The sequence below is a fragment of the Enhydra lutris genome, unplaced genomic scaffold, assembly GCF_002288905.1.
Source record: "Enhydra lutris kenyoni isolate GAN:26980312 unplaced genomic scaffold, ASM228890v2 scaffoldscaffold9, whole genome shotgun sequence".
Lineage (NCBI taxonomy): Eukaryota > Metazoa > Chordata > Mammalia > Carnivora > Mustelidae > Enhydra > Enhydra lutris.
In genome coordinates, this window is record NW_019154093.1 from 7,227,346 (window position 1) to 7,243,589 (window position 16,244).

Here is a 16,244-nt window from a genome sequence, read left to right on the forward strand (position 1 = left end):
ATTTAAATTAAGTGAGGTGCCTGGCTGGCTCAGTCAGTAGAGTGTGTGACTCTTGATCTTGGGATTGTGAGTTTGAGCCCCACATTGGGTGTAGAGATTACTTAAAAATAGAATCTTTTAAAAAATAATTAAGTAAAATATGAGGTATAAGTGATGAATACTAGATAAAGATAGAATAGGGAAGTAGATAGACTCAATTCTCTTCTCTAAGCCTCATATCTTAAAGCACATAGGGGGTTTTGTCCCAGTTCCATATAAATTCTGCAATTCTATATCCATTGTAAGAATCCTGGGATCCAAAGAGAGTTCGTTCTGGGAAAGTCTTCCCTTCGCACATAGGGATTTTATTAAATTTGGCTCAGGTCCTCTTTTAGTCTTCCCTTCCTACTATTATAGAAGAACCAGGGGCGCCTGGGTGGCTCAGTGGATTAAGCCGCTGCCTTTGGCTCAGGTCATGATCTCGGTGTCCTGGGATCGAGCCCCGCATCGGGCTCTTTGCTCAGCAGGGAGCCTGCTTCTCTCTCTCTCTGCCTGACTCTCTGACTATTTGTGATATCTCTCTCTGTGAAATAAAAAAAAAATTAAATTAAATTAAAAAAAAAAAAGAAGAACCATGTTGATTTCTTTTTTAATATTTTATTTACTTCTTTTAGAGAGAGAGAAAGAGAGCGGGGGGAGGAGCAGAGAGAGAGGGAAAGAGAATCTCCAGCAGACTCATCACTGAGCACAGAGCCCAACACAGGGCTCGATCCCAGGACCCTGAGCTGAAACCAGGAGTCAGACGCTTAACTGACTGAGCCACCCAGGTGTCCCAACCATGCTGACTTCTTGAATCAATTCAGATTCATTGCCAAAGAGGCACAGACACTCAGTGGGCCTTAGAGTTCTCACCCAATATGTTCAAGTCTTTATTCTGTCTTGTAAAACTATATCTGATTCTATCTGGTGAGCTTGAAAGTACAGATTTTCATCTGTATGTCTGAGTGTCAATGTCTCCTTCAATCTGAGCAGGCCCTCGGTGTTCCAGCAGCCTGTCATCTTCCTGGGAGCGGATGTCACACATCCCCCGGCAGGGGATGGGAAGAAGCCTTCCATTGCTGCTGTCGTTGGCAGTATGGATGGCCACCCCAGCCGGTACTGTGCCACCGTTCGGGTGCAGACCTCCCGCCAGGAGATCTCCCAGGAGCTCCTCTACAGTCAGGAGGTAATTCAGGACCTCACTAACATGGTTCGAGAGCTGCTGATCCAGTTCTACAAATCTACACGCTTCAAACCCACTCGGATCATCTACTACCGTGGAGGGGTATCAGAGGGACAAATGAAACAGGTACTCTGATTACCCATGGTTGCCTTTGGGGGTTCTGGGTGTCTGATAGAGCTTCCTCCCATCTAACACTCCAGGTAAACCAGATCTGAGAGCTGCAAGGTGAGTTCTCAATTAAATGTCATTCTGTTTCTATCTCCTAGGTCGCCTGGCCAGAGCTAATAGCAATTCGAAAGGCATGTATTAGCTTGGAAGAAGATTACCGGCCAGGAATAACCTACATTGTGGTGCAGAAGAGACATCACACACGACTTTTCTGTGCAGATAAAACAGAAAGGGTAAGAAACTATGGTAGAAGCCTCATTATCTGATGCAAGTGAATATATTTTCAAATGGGCATACATACAATTTTTTTCCCCTAAAAACAACTGTAATAATAATTTAATAAATATACTATCTCCAGTTGAACATTGATGATCACTTCTGAATGATACAGGTTTCAAGACTGAATATTTCTCTTGTGTGACAGAAGTGCTGGCTTCTGGAGTTTTTTTGTTTGTTTGTTTTTTGTTTTTTGTTTTTTTAAGATTTTATTTATTCATTTTACAGAGAGAGAGATCACAAGTAGGCAGGGAGGCAGGCAGAGAGAGAGGAGGAAGCAGGCCCTCCGCGGAGCAGAGAGCCCGATGCGGGGCTGGATCCCAGGACCCTGGGATCACGACCCGAGCCAAAGGCAGAGGCTTTAACCCACTGAGCCACCCAGGCGCCCCCTTCTGGAGTTTTTAAGGGGAAGTCAAAAACATGCCAAGATATACTGTGGTGATACAGGCAAACTCTGAAGGGATGGCTTATGTATTTGGACTTTATTATCATTTGCTACTTCTTACTACCTGTGCCTAAGGCATGGTTCTAGGGTATAAAGAAGAATTTCTTTTCTAAATGATTTTGTATAGGTGCCTTTATCAGTGCAGGAGATTCTTGGGGTACACATTTTGAATGGTTATAATGTCATACTTACTGTGGGCAAGTTAACTTCTCTAAGCCATAATGTTCTCATCTATAAAATGTAAGAACAATTCCCATCTCACAGGATTAAATTAATAAATGAATACTAATTTGGGGTATAATTCCCAGCATTTGCTAAGAGCCATTTTGCATAATTGATTTATGTGTTATTCATGAATAAACTAGCTAAGTTATAGGTACATAATATTGAGTGACTTTGCTTCTGTGGTATCTTCTGTGACGTTGTTTCATCTTTTCCAGGCCCTCCCTGATTCACCCCCAGAGAGACCAGTTCTTTCTGTTGCTTACTCTTGTAATCTTGTGGGTCACTCCCATTATTTTCTAGTATGCCCTTAGGTTTTGTCTCTAATTCAAGGCTTTTTGTTTTCAAAAGCACTGAAAAACTAAGGTTTCTCTCCTTGGGCTCCAGTTCCACCAGTCAGCTCAGATTCCAACTATTGTCTTCTGAATTACCCAAACCCTAACTCAGTAGTTCTTTGTAGGCCTCCACTGACACAAGTTCTCCAAACTCTTGCCTGAGCTCTGGTCACAGAATACCCTGCCATCCCCTCCCTAACTGGATTATCACCTCTCCATCCTTCCAACAAATTGCTGTCTGTGTGTAGCTCTAGGAGCTGGATTATTTTCCTAAAACCCAGGCTGTCTCATCATTTTGTCCTTTACCGTGTCACTCCTAACCTTCCAGAGATTGATAATCCCGGTCCTTGGTCTACTCTGCTCCCTTGACACTTACCAACATCTCCACTTGTCTTATCATGCCTCTAGCTAGTCTCCAACTCTGGATCGGTCCACTTACCCATTTCCTTTGCTTTGACTCTTAGGCCAGTGGAGACTGCTGAGTAAGAAAGTCATTTGTTTAATGATGAATGGCATTGCAGATTCATGATAGCAAATCTCAGCCAGCCTTTGTCGCTGCCATTTCTCCCATTTATCCAGTTCCCCATAGCATGTATTCCAAACCTTCACTCCTCAACTCACCAGCCCTAATCTGTGATGCCTTTATTAGCAACCCTTTACCTTGCCAGCAATAGAACAACCCTCTATTTCCCCAGAAAACAGCATCTCGAAGGCATGAGTTTTTTCAGCTTCCTCTCTTCTACTTTTTTTTTTTTTTTTTAAGATTTATTTATCCATTCTAATGTGAGAGAGTGCGAGCTCGGGGAAGGGCAGAGGGAGAGGGAGAGAGAGGCAGACTCCCTTGCTGAGCATGGGGCTTAACACACAGGGCTTGATCTCAGAACTTTGAGATCATGACCCTGAAATCATGACCTGAGCTGAAAATGGGAGTTGGACGCTTAACCAGCTGAGCCATCTGGGCACCCCTCACCCCTCTCCTCTACTTTCAAATGTACTAAAATGTGTTTTCTCCACTCCTTCCTCTCACATCCCAGAGGCTAATCTCTCCACCTATGCTTTTGTTCCCAGGGGACACTTCATTAATTACCCTTGGTTTTCAAAACTCCAGTTCCTTCACCTCACCCTCTAAAGTTCCTCAACTCCTCCTAGATCCCCCCCCAGTAAGCTTCCTTTTACTCTGTTTCTCCCTCAGTCTACCTGCCACCCTCTTGGTTTTCTTTCATGACCCTGCTTTTAGAAGAAAAATGTCTTGACTTTCCACCTGTAACTTCTCACATCAGACATCCATTCTCTGTAGCGTGACTTCAGTTTCAGTGATTCTACTGAAGCTGTTTGCTCAGTGACTTGCTCATTTTGAAACTAGTGCTACCTTGTCAGGTTCTTCTGCTGACTTCTTTGCCTGAGCAATACAACTTTCCAGATTCACTATCCTCTTCTATAATCAGACTTTCTTTGACTTCCCTTCCTTCTCTGGCCATTAAATACTGATGTTTCCAGGCATTTCATACATTTTTCTCTCTCTTCTTTTCTGAATTTCAGCTCTCTTTAGTCTCACCCACTTTTCTGTGTTCACTGATCTGCTTATAGATTCCTAAATTTGTATTCCCAGCTGCAAACATTTCTGTGCAGTTCCTGATCTGCACCTCCAACTGTCTACCAGACATATTTACCCAGATGCTCTATAGGAATTGTATCAGCAAGATCAGCTAGGCCATGCTGTGGAAACAAAACAACCCTCCAAAAGTCTTAGGGGCTTACAGAGATGCATTTCTTGCTCATATTACACACTCATTGTGGCTCTGCTGCGGCTGTGACCCTGATGTCCTCCTTTTGGAACCCAGGCAGACAGAGAAAAATCTATCTGGAACATCACCAGTCATTGCAGCAGAGGGAAAGAAAGATCTGCACAATTCATATGTTGGCTCTTTTTTTTTTTTTTTTTTTAAGATTTTATTTATTTATTTGAGAGAGAGGGAGGGAGAATGAGAGAGAGGGAGCATGAGAGGAGAGAGGTCAGCCCCACCGAGCAGGTAGCCTGATGTGGAACTAGATCCTGGGTCTCCAGGATCATGACCTGAGCTGGAGGCAGTCACTCAACCAACTGAGCCACCCAGGAGCCCCCATATGTTGGCTCTTAAAGCTCCGGCCCAGAAGTTATACATGCAGGCCACACTCTATCAGCCAAAGCAAGTTACATGGCCACTCCTGAGTTAATTGGGTGGGGATGTATAATCCTCCCCCAGGGAGGGGCATGGGAATATTTGGCACTAGTGATACAATCTACCACAGGCATTTCAAGCAAAACACGTCTGAACCTCCTACTTTCTGTTTTATCCTCATCCAAAGCCTATTCCTCCCCAATTTTCCTTTTCTCCTGTGACTTGGCATCATTGTACACTAAGTCAGCCAAGTTAGAAACTTCAGCGTTGTCTTTAAATTCTGCCCCCTTTTCAGTACCCCCATATTCAGTTGTTCAAATAATCTTCTTTGTTCTGCCCTAAAATCTCTTGTCTCAATTTTTCCTCTGTCCTAGGCAGAACCTCCTATATTGCAGGAGACTCCTACTGGTCTCTTCATCGGCATTCCTCCTTCACAGATGTACCCTCCATCTGCTGCTGTCAGGGCTAGGTTTAAAAGATACAGATCTCAGGGCACCTGCCTGGCTCAGTTGGTGGGGCATGTGACTCTTAATTTTGGGTTTGTGAGTTCAAGCTCCACATTAGGCTTAGAACTTACTTTAAAAAAAAAAAAATGCAGGGGCGCCTGGGTGGCTCAGTGGGTTAAAGCCTCTGTCTTCAGCTTGGGTCATGGTTCCAGGGTTCTGGGATCGAGCCCCGCATCGGGTTCCATACTCAACAGGGAGCTTGCTTCCCTTCCTCCCTCTCTGCCTGCCTCTATGCCTACTTGTGTTCTCTGTCTGTCAAATAAATAAATAAAATCTCTTTTAAAAATGCATATCTTACCTTGCCATTCCATTATTCAGAAACCTTCACATATCCCCCATTGTCTACCAAATACTTACTTTTGTTGTTCAATGTTTTCCTAAGGTAGCCAGAACATTTTAGTTTCATCCTTCCACCACACCTTCATACACTTTCCATTTTCCATATATTTGTGGATTTGAATCCCCGAGATGACCACATCTGTCCTACTCTTTTTCCCCCACTATTCTTAATTAAGGTATAATATAAACAATAGTAAAATCCACCCTTTTTAGTGTACTGTTCTACAGGTTGTGACAGATGCATATAGTTGTGTAAGCACCATGTCTATGAAGACATGAACAATCCATCATGCACACACATTCTGCCAAGCCCTCTGCAGTCAACCTTTTCCCTCACCTACAGTCCCTAGCAACCACTGATAGGCATTCTGTCCTACGGTTGTGTTTTTTTCCAGAATGACATATAAGTGGGATACCATAACCTTTGGTCTGGCTTCTTTTACTTTTCATAATGCATTTGAGGTTCATCCAAGTTCATTGTGTATATCACCATTTTATTCCTTTTTATTGCTTAGTATTTCATCATATGGCTGAACCACAATTAGTTCATCTATTCCTGACTTTAGGGGATATTTGGAGTGTTTCCGGTTTTCATCCCATCCCCCCATTCAACTCCTGCTTATCCTATAAAGGATGGCTCAACTATTTCCTCCCACCAGCTTTTTCCAGTACCTTCCATAATGCTCTGATCACACTATATTGCAGTTCATTTTAGTTGGTGTGCATGAGGGCAGGAGGGTGCAAGTTCATTAGTTCTCTCTGCGCCTCTGTCTCCCGTCAGCATCTGCGGAGCCTTCCACGTGGGTGCTCAAGCAGTAGTGGTTGAAATGGACGTGCTGGATCTCTTTTTCCCCAGGGCATCACCTCCTTCCCTTCTCATCTGTAGATTCCAAGAGATTTGCTTTAAAAAGGATTCCATGCTGGAGCAGCCAGCTGGCTCAGCCCATGGAGCATGTGACTCTTGATCTCTGGGTTGTGAATTCGAGCCCCATGCTGGGTGCAGAGATTACTTAAATATAAATGGGGGCACCTGGAGGGCTCAGTTGGTAAAGGGTCCAACTCTTGATCTCAGCTCAGGTTTTTATCACAGGGTTGTAAGTTCAAGCCTGCATTGGGCTCCACACTGGGCATGGAGCCTCTTTAAAATTAATTAATTAGGGGCACCTGGGTGGTTCAGTGGGTTAAAGCCTCTGCCTTCAGCTCAGGTCATGATCTCAGGTCCTGGGATCGAGCCCTCGCATTGGGCTCTCTGCTCAGCAGGGAGCTTGCTTCCTCCTCTCTCTCTGCCTGCCTCTCTGCTTACGTGTGATCTCTGTCTGTCAAATAAATAAAATCTTTTAAAAAATAAAATTAATTAATTAAAATCTTTTTAAAAAGGATTCTGTGGTTAAATAAGTTTGGAAAATATTATTTACTCCATCTCCCTCTTAAAGATTATACATCACTGAATAAAGGTTCTGAGAAATCATACAATAGAAAAACCTTTTTACCTTGGGTTCAACCCAGTATTTCTCAAATCTGTGTGAACCATGAAATATCTAAACACATCCTACGGAACTAATATTTCTGAAGAACACACTTTGGGAAATGATGCCAAAACTACTATAACTCAGTTACATTTTCTCTTGTCCAGCGCGGTCCCCAAGCGTACATTTGAATTTGATGGAATGAGACTTTTCTCTATTCATAGATGTTCCTGTACGCATTGGTATACAATTAAGCTACAGGTAATGGTAGTAAGAATGGAGCCAAATAAACTCCCATCAAATTCATGCCTCTATACAAAATACAGTTCTTCATATGGAACCCTGCTATATAGCACAAGAGGGTGAAAATTAACCAAATAGCAAGATTTAATTCCTTTCCTTATAAGTGAATTTCTGAAATTCCCTTCCCTGCTTTCCTAGAAGTTTGATTTTAGAATTTTTACTGTAAGTGAGATTTACAATTTTGCATTTTAAAGTGTAAGGGATCGTCACCTAGTTTTATAGCTGGTCAGATTAAGACCCAAAGATATTACGCTTTGTTAAGGTATGTAGTCACAAGACTAGGCTTAGAACTGAAACTCTGGTTTTCCTAATTCCCATTTCAGTGCACTCTTCCTGATAATGCATGTGCTGGTGACTTCTTTTATTGATTCTGTAAAAGCATTAGTTTTGCTGAGCCTCGTGTACCCACTCAAAGATATCTTCATCTTAACTTATACTGAAAGTTGTGCATATCTTTTTACTCTAAGTAAGGGACAAACTTTTTTTTTTCCCTCAGGAAGCTTATCCATTGTAAATGCCTTTTTTTTTCCCTCTCTCTCTCTGAGAACAATGCCAATATATCATCTATAAATAGATGACAACAATGCAACCCAAAGTCGCAGGTAAAATAATTCTTTGTCTGGATTCCCCTAGGGAAACCATGGAGTATATTTGTTTGAGAAAATACTTAAGAATAAAGTGGTTGGGCTAAGGAACGTTGCAGAAAATTCAACATGTTGAATTAAACTGATTTTCAAAATGTCACTTAAGAACAGTTTGCTAACTTGTTACCAATGAACACATAAGAGGAAAATATGGCCTGAGCTCAGTTTGGCATTTTGATGACTCATTATACTCCCCCCTCCCCTTTTTTTGGTAGGTGGGGAAAAGTGGCAATGTACCAGCAGGCACTACGGTGGACAGCACCATCACACATCCATCCGAGTTCGACTTTTATCTCTGTAGTCATGCAGGAATTCAGGTAATTTGGAAACTGTTTCAGACCTTTGACTTGATGGGGAGATGTTTGCAAATGCAACAACTGGCTTGACTAGACTTGTTATTCAACACTGTGCATCACTTTGTTAATTTAGTGCTTGTATTCCAGAACTGTTATCTTTTGGTCTGGGTATCTGCTTGTAGGTGTGCTAGGCAGGAATACTTCTGAATTTAAGGAGTGGATTTATTTCAGTTCTTCTCTCAGATAGCCAACCCGTGTCAGAAACGTGTTAATCATAAAAGTCTCTCTCCAGGGAACCAGCCGTCCTTCACATTACCAGGTCTTGTGGGATGACAACTGCTTCACCGCAGATGAGCTCCAGCTACTAACTTACCAGCTCTGTCACACCTATGTGCGGTGCACGCGCTCAGTCTCCATTCCAGCCCCTGCATATTATGCCCGGCTTGTAGCTTTCAGGGCACGGTATCATCTGGTGGATAAAGATCATGACAGGTAAGTTTCTCAGGCACAGTGGAATCTCTTTTTGTCTGAATTAACATGTTTAAAAAAATGAGCTACGACAGGAAACTTTTAGGAAGAGCTAAACTTCCTTTTAGGGCTTAAATTTCAAGAAGTGAATAAAATTGAATGTGCCTTTGAGAGCTTATAACGTGACTTTTGGTCCAAGAAGTGCTCGGGCTTGCTCATACTTGCATGGTGTGTCTATCATCTGCTCAAGGAAAAGAGTCTAATTTGGAGCTGCCTGTGATTTTCCCATAGAGTGAAATGCTTTCGGTTCTGTTCAGGTCCTGAGCAGTCTCAGAAGTGGCCCACACAGTGCCCTGGCTCCGTCAGAGCAGTCACAGACCCGTGGATTCCGCTTCACACAAGGGAAAGTCCTGCATCGTTCACTTTGTTTTCAGTACAGTTTGGAAGAATGCACCAGAGTGAATCTGGGGCATGTGTGAGGCAGAGGAGAGGTGTCAGGACCATTTTCACCCCCAAATAGGGATCTCAGAAGCATCAGACATTTTGACCTGTTACTGAGCACTGTTAAATAGCAGAATAAGCTCCCTGCATTAATTTCCTTTTCCAAATGACCATCTGTGAAGAGTAGCAGTTTCTGGGCTCTTCCCCAAGTCTGAATTCAGCTGCTAAATAGTAGACATTCCATTGCAAGTCTATTTCTGTAAGGGTTGAAAATACGCTATGAAGGAAAATGCCCAGCTGTGGCTTTATACCTTCCATTCTGTAATATACATTCATTCATTCAACACATTTATTAGGTATTGACTGTGTGCCCAGCACTGTGCTAGGTACTAAAAATACTAAGATGAGGAAGACATGTTTCCTGGGATTTTCTTTTTCAGTATGGCAGACAATAGAGGCAAACAGAGCACTGACAATTAGCCCAAGGCAGTATAGGTTAAAGTGCAGTGGGACTTCAGAAGAAAGGTTGTTAGAGAAGATCTCAATGCTGGGTGGGTGGGATTTGGCTCTAGAAAGAAGAGAAAAGGATTTTCCAGGCAGAGGGGAACAATGGATATAAAGAGAAAGCAAGGGATATGTTTAGACAATGGCAAGTTTTCTTTGGCTGGAGTGTATGAAAGGGGAACAGCAGGCACAAAGCTGGAAAAGTATGTTAGAACAGGTTTTCTTTGTTAAATGTGAAAGGCTACTTTGGGGATAAAATAGCCCTTAACCGTTAATTGGGCATGAGTGGGAGAAGAGGATAAAGTTAAAGATGACTAAGATAGTGAGCTTAGATGGTAAGGGCAATAATAATTAGTAAAATAATTAAATAGCTAAAGTAATAATTTAAGTCAGGAGAGGTTTGGTGATTTACAGTTTACCTAGCCCTTTATATCCTATGGAACCCTTAAGAGGTATGTTCAGAAGTTGTTACTATTATCATAAAAGACCAAAGTTTGAAGGAGTTGTTACTTCTTCAAGGTCATGTAGCTAGTGAGGAAACGAGAAGAGATTCCTGGCACAGTAACATTTGCACAGCAACATAGTATGCTCCAGCATTATACTAGGCTGAGGAATTCATTCAACAAATGGTTATTGAGACTATATTACGTGTGGGCACCAGGGGTTCAGTGGTGAGTAAGATAGTCACTGCATTCTTTTTTTTTTTTTTTTAAAGGACCTAAATGGTCTTTTTTTTTTAATTAAAGATTTTATTTATTTATTTATTTGACAGAGAGAGAGATCACAAGTAGGCAGAGAGACAGAGAGGGGAGGGGAAGCAGGCTCCCTGCTGAGCAGAGAGCCCTATGTGGGACTCGATCCCAGGACTCTGGGATCATGACCTGAGCTGAAGGCAGAGGCTTAACCCGCTGAGCCACCCAGGCGCCCTAGTCACTGCATTCTTTGAGTTTACATTTCCTGGGGGGAATGTATAACTATCCAATTAATAATTTAATTTCAACAATGAATCTTAGAACACTGAAAAAATAAAATAAAATTTTTAAAAAATTTAATTTCAGTAGTGTTTAGTACCATGAAAGAAAAGTAGAGGATTCTGTGAAAGTATGTTTCAGGTGCCTCTGACCTGAACTTTGGAAGTGAAAGATTCCTTTGGGGGAAATGACATTTTGACTGAAGCCTAAAGGACAAGTAAGCATTCGCCAGACATAGTAGGCAGTGGGAGTCCTAACATAAGCACTGTTAAGGATTTGGGTCTTTGGAGACATTGTTCTATTTAATTATTGCAACAGCCCATTCAGTAAATTGTATGTATTTTTCAGTTGAGTGAACTCATGTTAGAGAGACACAACAAATTATTTAAGGAGCCACAGCTTGAGCTTAAGGTCTTCTTGAATCCAGTAGTATTTGTGCTATTTGAAACATGTGAAGTTTGAAGTGGTCTTTTGTTACACCTGGTTTTTTGCATTATTCTCTTTACAGCGCGGAAGGCAGTCATGTGTCAGGACAGAGCAATGGCCGGGATCCTCAGGCCTTGGCCAAGGCAGTGCAGATACACCATGATACCCAGCACACGATGTATTTTGCCTGAGAGTCTCAGAAAAAGAACTCAACCAATTTGGCACCCCATGCAGCCTCAAAATGTTTCAAATGCCTACCGCCTCTAGAGAGAGCCAAGTTGACTTCAGGTGGTCTTCTACGAGCAGCTCGGAATAGTTGCACTGAATCTCTACTTCGCAGCACTGTCTGATGCATCAACAAAATTGAGCCATTTTTTAAAAGTAATAGATACTCATAGATTGTCTTTTCTGATGCACTGGACTGAATTTTTACCTCATCTTGCAAAGGCTGATCAGCCTGAACTTCCTTAAGGACTTCACAAGAAAGGTTTCTATGGAATATTTTACTCGTTGTGGTGTTCACCGCATCCCTCTAGTCTTAGAAGATCACTCCTTGTTTTCTGTACTCATTAAGTGGGGTGTCTGCATAAGTGGGAGAGAAAAACCAAACAATCTGCTTCAGTTCAGCATTAACTTTTTAATTGTGTGGGTCCATAAACTTTTTAATGGAGATTTCTGACTTCGCCACTGTAAATGCCTTTAACGAGCATTAATTTTGGAAAGTTTTACAGAGTTTTATTAGTTTTCCTACTTTATCTTCTTGATCTCTACAGACTCGTGCTGGTGCAAGTACAGGCTGCCAGGCAATTGCACTATATTTGTCTGCAAATTCAGACCAGCAGCTCTCTGATTTGGTTGGCTTTTGTGAATGTGTAGCACAAACAGATGTAATCCATGTCACAGTGACAGATGACACTGCCATGGTAAAAGTACTCACGTTTCCCCCTCTTGGAAAAAAAAATTAGCTTTTAGTATTTTTCAAAGTTTTCAAAAGTGCCCATTTTATGCTGCTGTGTGGTTTGTTAGATCTAAATGGTTTTTAAACTTTTCTCATAGAAAATTAACTTTGGCAATAAGCATTTTTTAAGGTCCCTTCTCTTCCTCCCCCAACTGTGTAGTTTTCTAGATGAGATTTCGGTATGATTTTATCAGCTATTTCTTATAGATCATAATGTGGCAATTTCTGAAATTGGTCAGAAAAGATATATTTCCATGACTTTTTAAAGAATTATTTTTATCTGTTTTATAGTCACCATTGGTGTCCTGTCACTTTGTTTTAAAATAAGCTAGAACCAGGATGCTTCCTTATCGGATAGGCTTTGCCAGTCCTTAAGGTACATTGAGTGATGCTGCGACCTGCACAGATGTACCAGCATTTAAAACTTCTTTTCCCGGGAATCAAGGTTACTCACACAGTCATGTGCAGTGCAAATTTTTTTGTTTCTCTTTCAACCTGAAATGTACTTGGTGGGGTTTCCTTCCTTTCACTAAACTAAAACTGCATAGAAAAGGTTGATCTTTCTTAATAGATTCTAGATCCCGCTCACAAGGAGACGGATTCCTTTCTTGTCCAAACAAGGGGAGCTGATCTAAAGCAAGCATCAGTGAAAGTGTAGGGAAAAAACACATTTTGTATTTAGTGTAGATAACACTTTGTGAATGGACAACAGTTACATAGAGTCTTGGTAGTTCCAGCCAGTGTTTCCCAGCCCAGATTTTACTGACATGTGATTCTCTATCCTGGAACCTCAGAAGTGAGAGCTAGGGAAGGGGGTAAAATCCCCAGAGCCACAGTCCCTATGGCTGAGGAAGGTGCTGAGGGAAGAGACAGACACAATGTGGGAAAACGGTTTTGCCCCCTCTGCCTGGACACTGCTGGTGGGGAAACACTGGATCTGATGGTGAAGGGTGTTTGCTTGAACTCATTAGCCGGTCCAAATCTCTTAAGCTAGCCTTCTCAAAATCCCAGCAATACAAAGCACTGTTTTTTCTTCAGTCTTTTAAAGAAGCTTGTAAATACATTGAAGTTTACATTTCCATGTGCTGTTGGTCAGCGGCGCCACCCGTCTTTGCTGAGACTGGTCTCTAAGAGTTTTATAATGTATATTGTGTCCTGTAGCTCATTAAGATGACTGCAGACATCCTTATTCTCTGCATATAGTGGGATGAAAGCAAGCTCTGTAATTGAGGCACAACACAGGCAGGAGTGAAGAGATGGCAGATGTTAATTTCTTATGATTTTCCTTTTCTGCAAATACCTCACTTGGATACTACAGATCAGGACATGTTGGCGAGGGGCTGGCTGCTACTTTTATTCACGCTTGTTCAGGGAGAGCTCAGAAAATAACCTTCAGCATGGCCACCCTGGACCCAAGAGGAGGAAAAACAGAAGCTTCTTTAAGAGAAGGAGGACTGACTGGCGTCCAGGTTGTGAAGAACTCTTGGTGGCTGGCTGGCTGGCCAGCGGGCACCACACCTGCCCTTGAGTGCCTCGGGCTCGCTTGTTAACGCACAGAAGTGTCACTTCTCATCATCTCCTGGCACGTATGGAGCAGGAAGCGAGGTGGAGTGCCAGGAAGCCCTGATTCGCTTGCCGGCAGTTGGGCTATATGCTTGACCTTGAACTATACAGTTTGTACAACCTCAGTCAGTCCTACACACTGGGGCAAATCAGCGTGGTGGTGGAGGAAAAGCCGGGAGGCCTATTTTTATAGGAAACAGTACCTTTAAGGGGGGGGAGCAAATGCACTCATTTTGGATGAAAGGAAAGAAATATGGAATAACTAGGATTATTGGGGAGAAAAAAAAAACCTGCTAAGGGGGGTGAATCTTGAAGAGGTAATCACTACAGAATCAGAGTTGCGGCAATACTGTTGCAAGCAAGTCTGAATGCATAATTTCAATTTGGCTTGACGATTTGAATAGGATAGCCCCTTGGGACTGACTGAATCGTTATGCATGTGTCAATCAATGGGAGGTGTGCATTCTCTAGAAGTAGATTTAGGCTGTTTGTTTGTTTTTTTTTAATGCAGCCTGTTTAGGCACTGTCATGTGGTGTGAAAGGTTGAAATGTAGCAATGCTAAAGAGTAACAATTAGGGGATAAGGAGCAGGGACCTCAGGAGAGTGGTGAAGATCCAAATGTTGAACCAATAACATTTTCTTATTGTCGTTAGCTGTTGAAGCCTGAGTGGTTTCTAGAGTGAACTAGCTGGCTTTGTGCAGCCAGAGTCTGGGCAGGTAGAACATATTCATTCTTACTGTAAATTCTATTTGCTGCTTCCAAAGGTGATGATTTACAGGTTCTATATGGTCTATACTTTAGGATCTGGTGCCCAGCCTATGTCAGAGCTTCCCTACCTGGCTTAGCTCTCTATCTTTCCAGTGGGAAAAGGCAACCCACTATTTAAGAAGGCTCACCCTCTCCGCCCTGCCCTTGTGACCCTTTGTGGATGTGCTATAAGATTTTCTTGCTCAATAGCAAGGTGGTAGCTCTGCTTTCATTTTAAGGAAGTGGAGGCTGAGGGCATTGTATCAATACTGCTTCAACTCCAAGGATTTTTCCTTATAAAATTAAAGGGAAGATCTTATTATCAATTAACCATTTTCTTATCCCTTGCTATTGACATTCATGCTCTTTCTGTGTCTAGTGGCTGAAATGTTTGCATTTGTTCATTTGACTAATGGTGTAATTTTGGTTTCTATATTGTTAGACCTGTAATGTTTTAAAAATGTATTTTATTAACTTTGGACTGGATGTATGTCTCTAGCAATACGAGGTACTTTCTAAACTATTAAGGGAGGGGTGGTATCCCCATGTTGAGATAAGATGATGGTTGTCTAAATTTTGCAATTTTTTTTTTTTTGGCCTGCAGGGATATTTTGTGTTCATGTGTCCAAAAGAGAATAAACTGGCATTCTTGTGCCAAAAGTTGTTTTTCTTGTCAGTTGTCTAATACATATGGAGTATACTGTAATGGTAACATGCATGATTGCTTTCAAAAAGTTTCCTCTATTTAAGAAATGTGAGAAAGAACAGAGAAGAAACTTTGTGTTTTTAACTCCCAGGTCTTCTTATCTTTAGAAATTGATATTTGGGAATTTTAGAAGAGCGTCTCAGCAAAATTTCACAAAGGAAAACTTTTATAAGATTCATCAGGGTTGGGGTGCCTGGGTGGCTCAGTGGGTTAAAGCCTCTGCCTTCAGCTCAGGTCATGATCCCAGGGTCCTGGGATGGAGCCCCACATTGGGCTCTCTGCTCAGCAGGGAGCCTGCTTCCTCCTCTCTCTCTGCCTGCCTCTCTGCCTACTTGTGATCTCTGTCAAATAAATAAATAAAATCTTAAAAAAAAAAATTAAAAAAAAAAAAAAAGACTGACTTCTCCAGAGGAGCTCCCTAAATTCACCCAACCTGGGGCTATCCAGTCACAAGTCTTTAAAAAATTCTCACCACATTAGGGTGAGTCACGGCAGAAATAATGCAGAGATTTGCATGGTACGACACTTACGCTCAGGGAATTTATGGTTTACCAGAGAGCACGTTCTGCGTATAACTAACTTTACTACAGGTAGTTGGTTTTTCCATCCCTACAACGTCCCTCTCTCTGTATCTATCCACTGCCAAACATTTATCACAAACCCAATACATCCCAAGCTCTGCCTAGGTGCTGGGAACATAGAAGAATAAAATCCTTTTTTTTTTTTTTTAATTTTATTTATTTATTAGAATGAGAGCACAAGCACGGGGAGCAGCAGGCAGAGGGAGCAGGCTTCCTACTGAGCAGAGAGCCCACTCGATCTAGGGACTCTGGGATCATGACCTGAGCTGTAGGCAGATGCTGAACTGACTGAGCCACCCAGGTGTCCCAGAAGAGTAAAATCTTAATCCTTCAAAGAGTTCATTTGAATATAGCATGAGACGGGGAGGCAATGAGATTAGCATTACCTGAGTGCCAAGTATAACCAGTCAATTTATATTGATGTCTTTAATCCCAGCAACAGTCCTCTGAGGTTGATAATAGTATCCCCTTTTTAAAGATGAGGAGCCCACTTCAAAGAGGTTAAATCACAGTTTCC

At 42.0% G+C, this 16,244-nt stretch overlaps 1 protein-coding gene across 2 annotated transcripts in view; it reads left to right on the plus strand.

Moving 5' to 3' along the window:
• LOC111143325 (protein argonaute-4) overlaps window positions 1-15,097 on the plus strand; it is a 39,982-nt gene extending 24,885 nt beyond the window's left edge. The window contains exons 14-18 of one of the 2 annotated variants that reach the window (XM_022496987.1): window positions 1,012-1,327; window positions 1,468-1,602; window positions 8,280-8,381; window positions 8,653-8,852; window positions 11,253-15,097. In XM_022496987.1, the coding sequence (XP_022352695.1) occupies window positions 1,012-1,327; window positions 1,468-1,602; window positions 8,280-8,381; window positions 8,653-8,852; window positions 11,253-11,361 (862 nt within the window). In that variant the 3' untranslated portion in view covers window positions 11,362-15,097. Of the gene's footprint in view, window positions 1-1,011; window positions 1,328-1,467; window positions 1,603-8,279; window positions 8,382-8,652; window positions 8,853-9,145; window positions 9,209-11,252 lie in introns of those variants that run through there. The other variant, XM_022496989.1, reaches the window with a different exon arrangement.
• The last annotated feature ends 1,147 nt before the right edge of the window (window positions 15,098-16,244 follow it).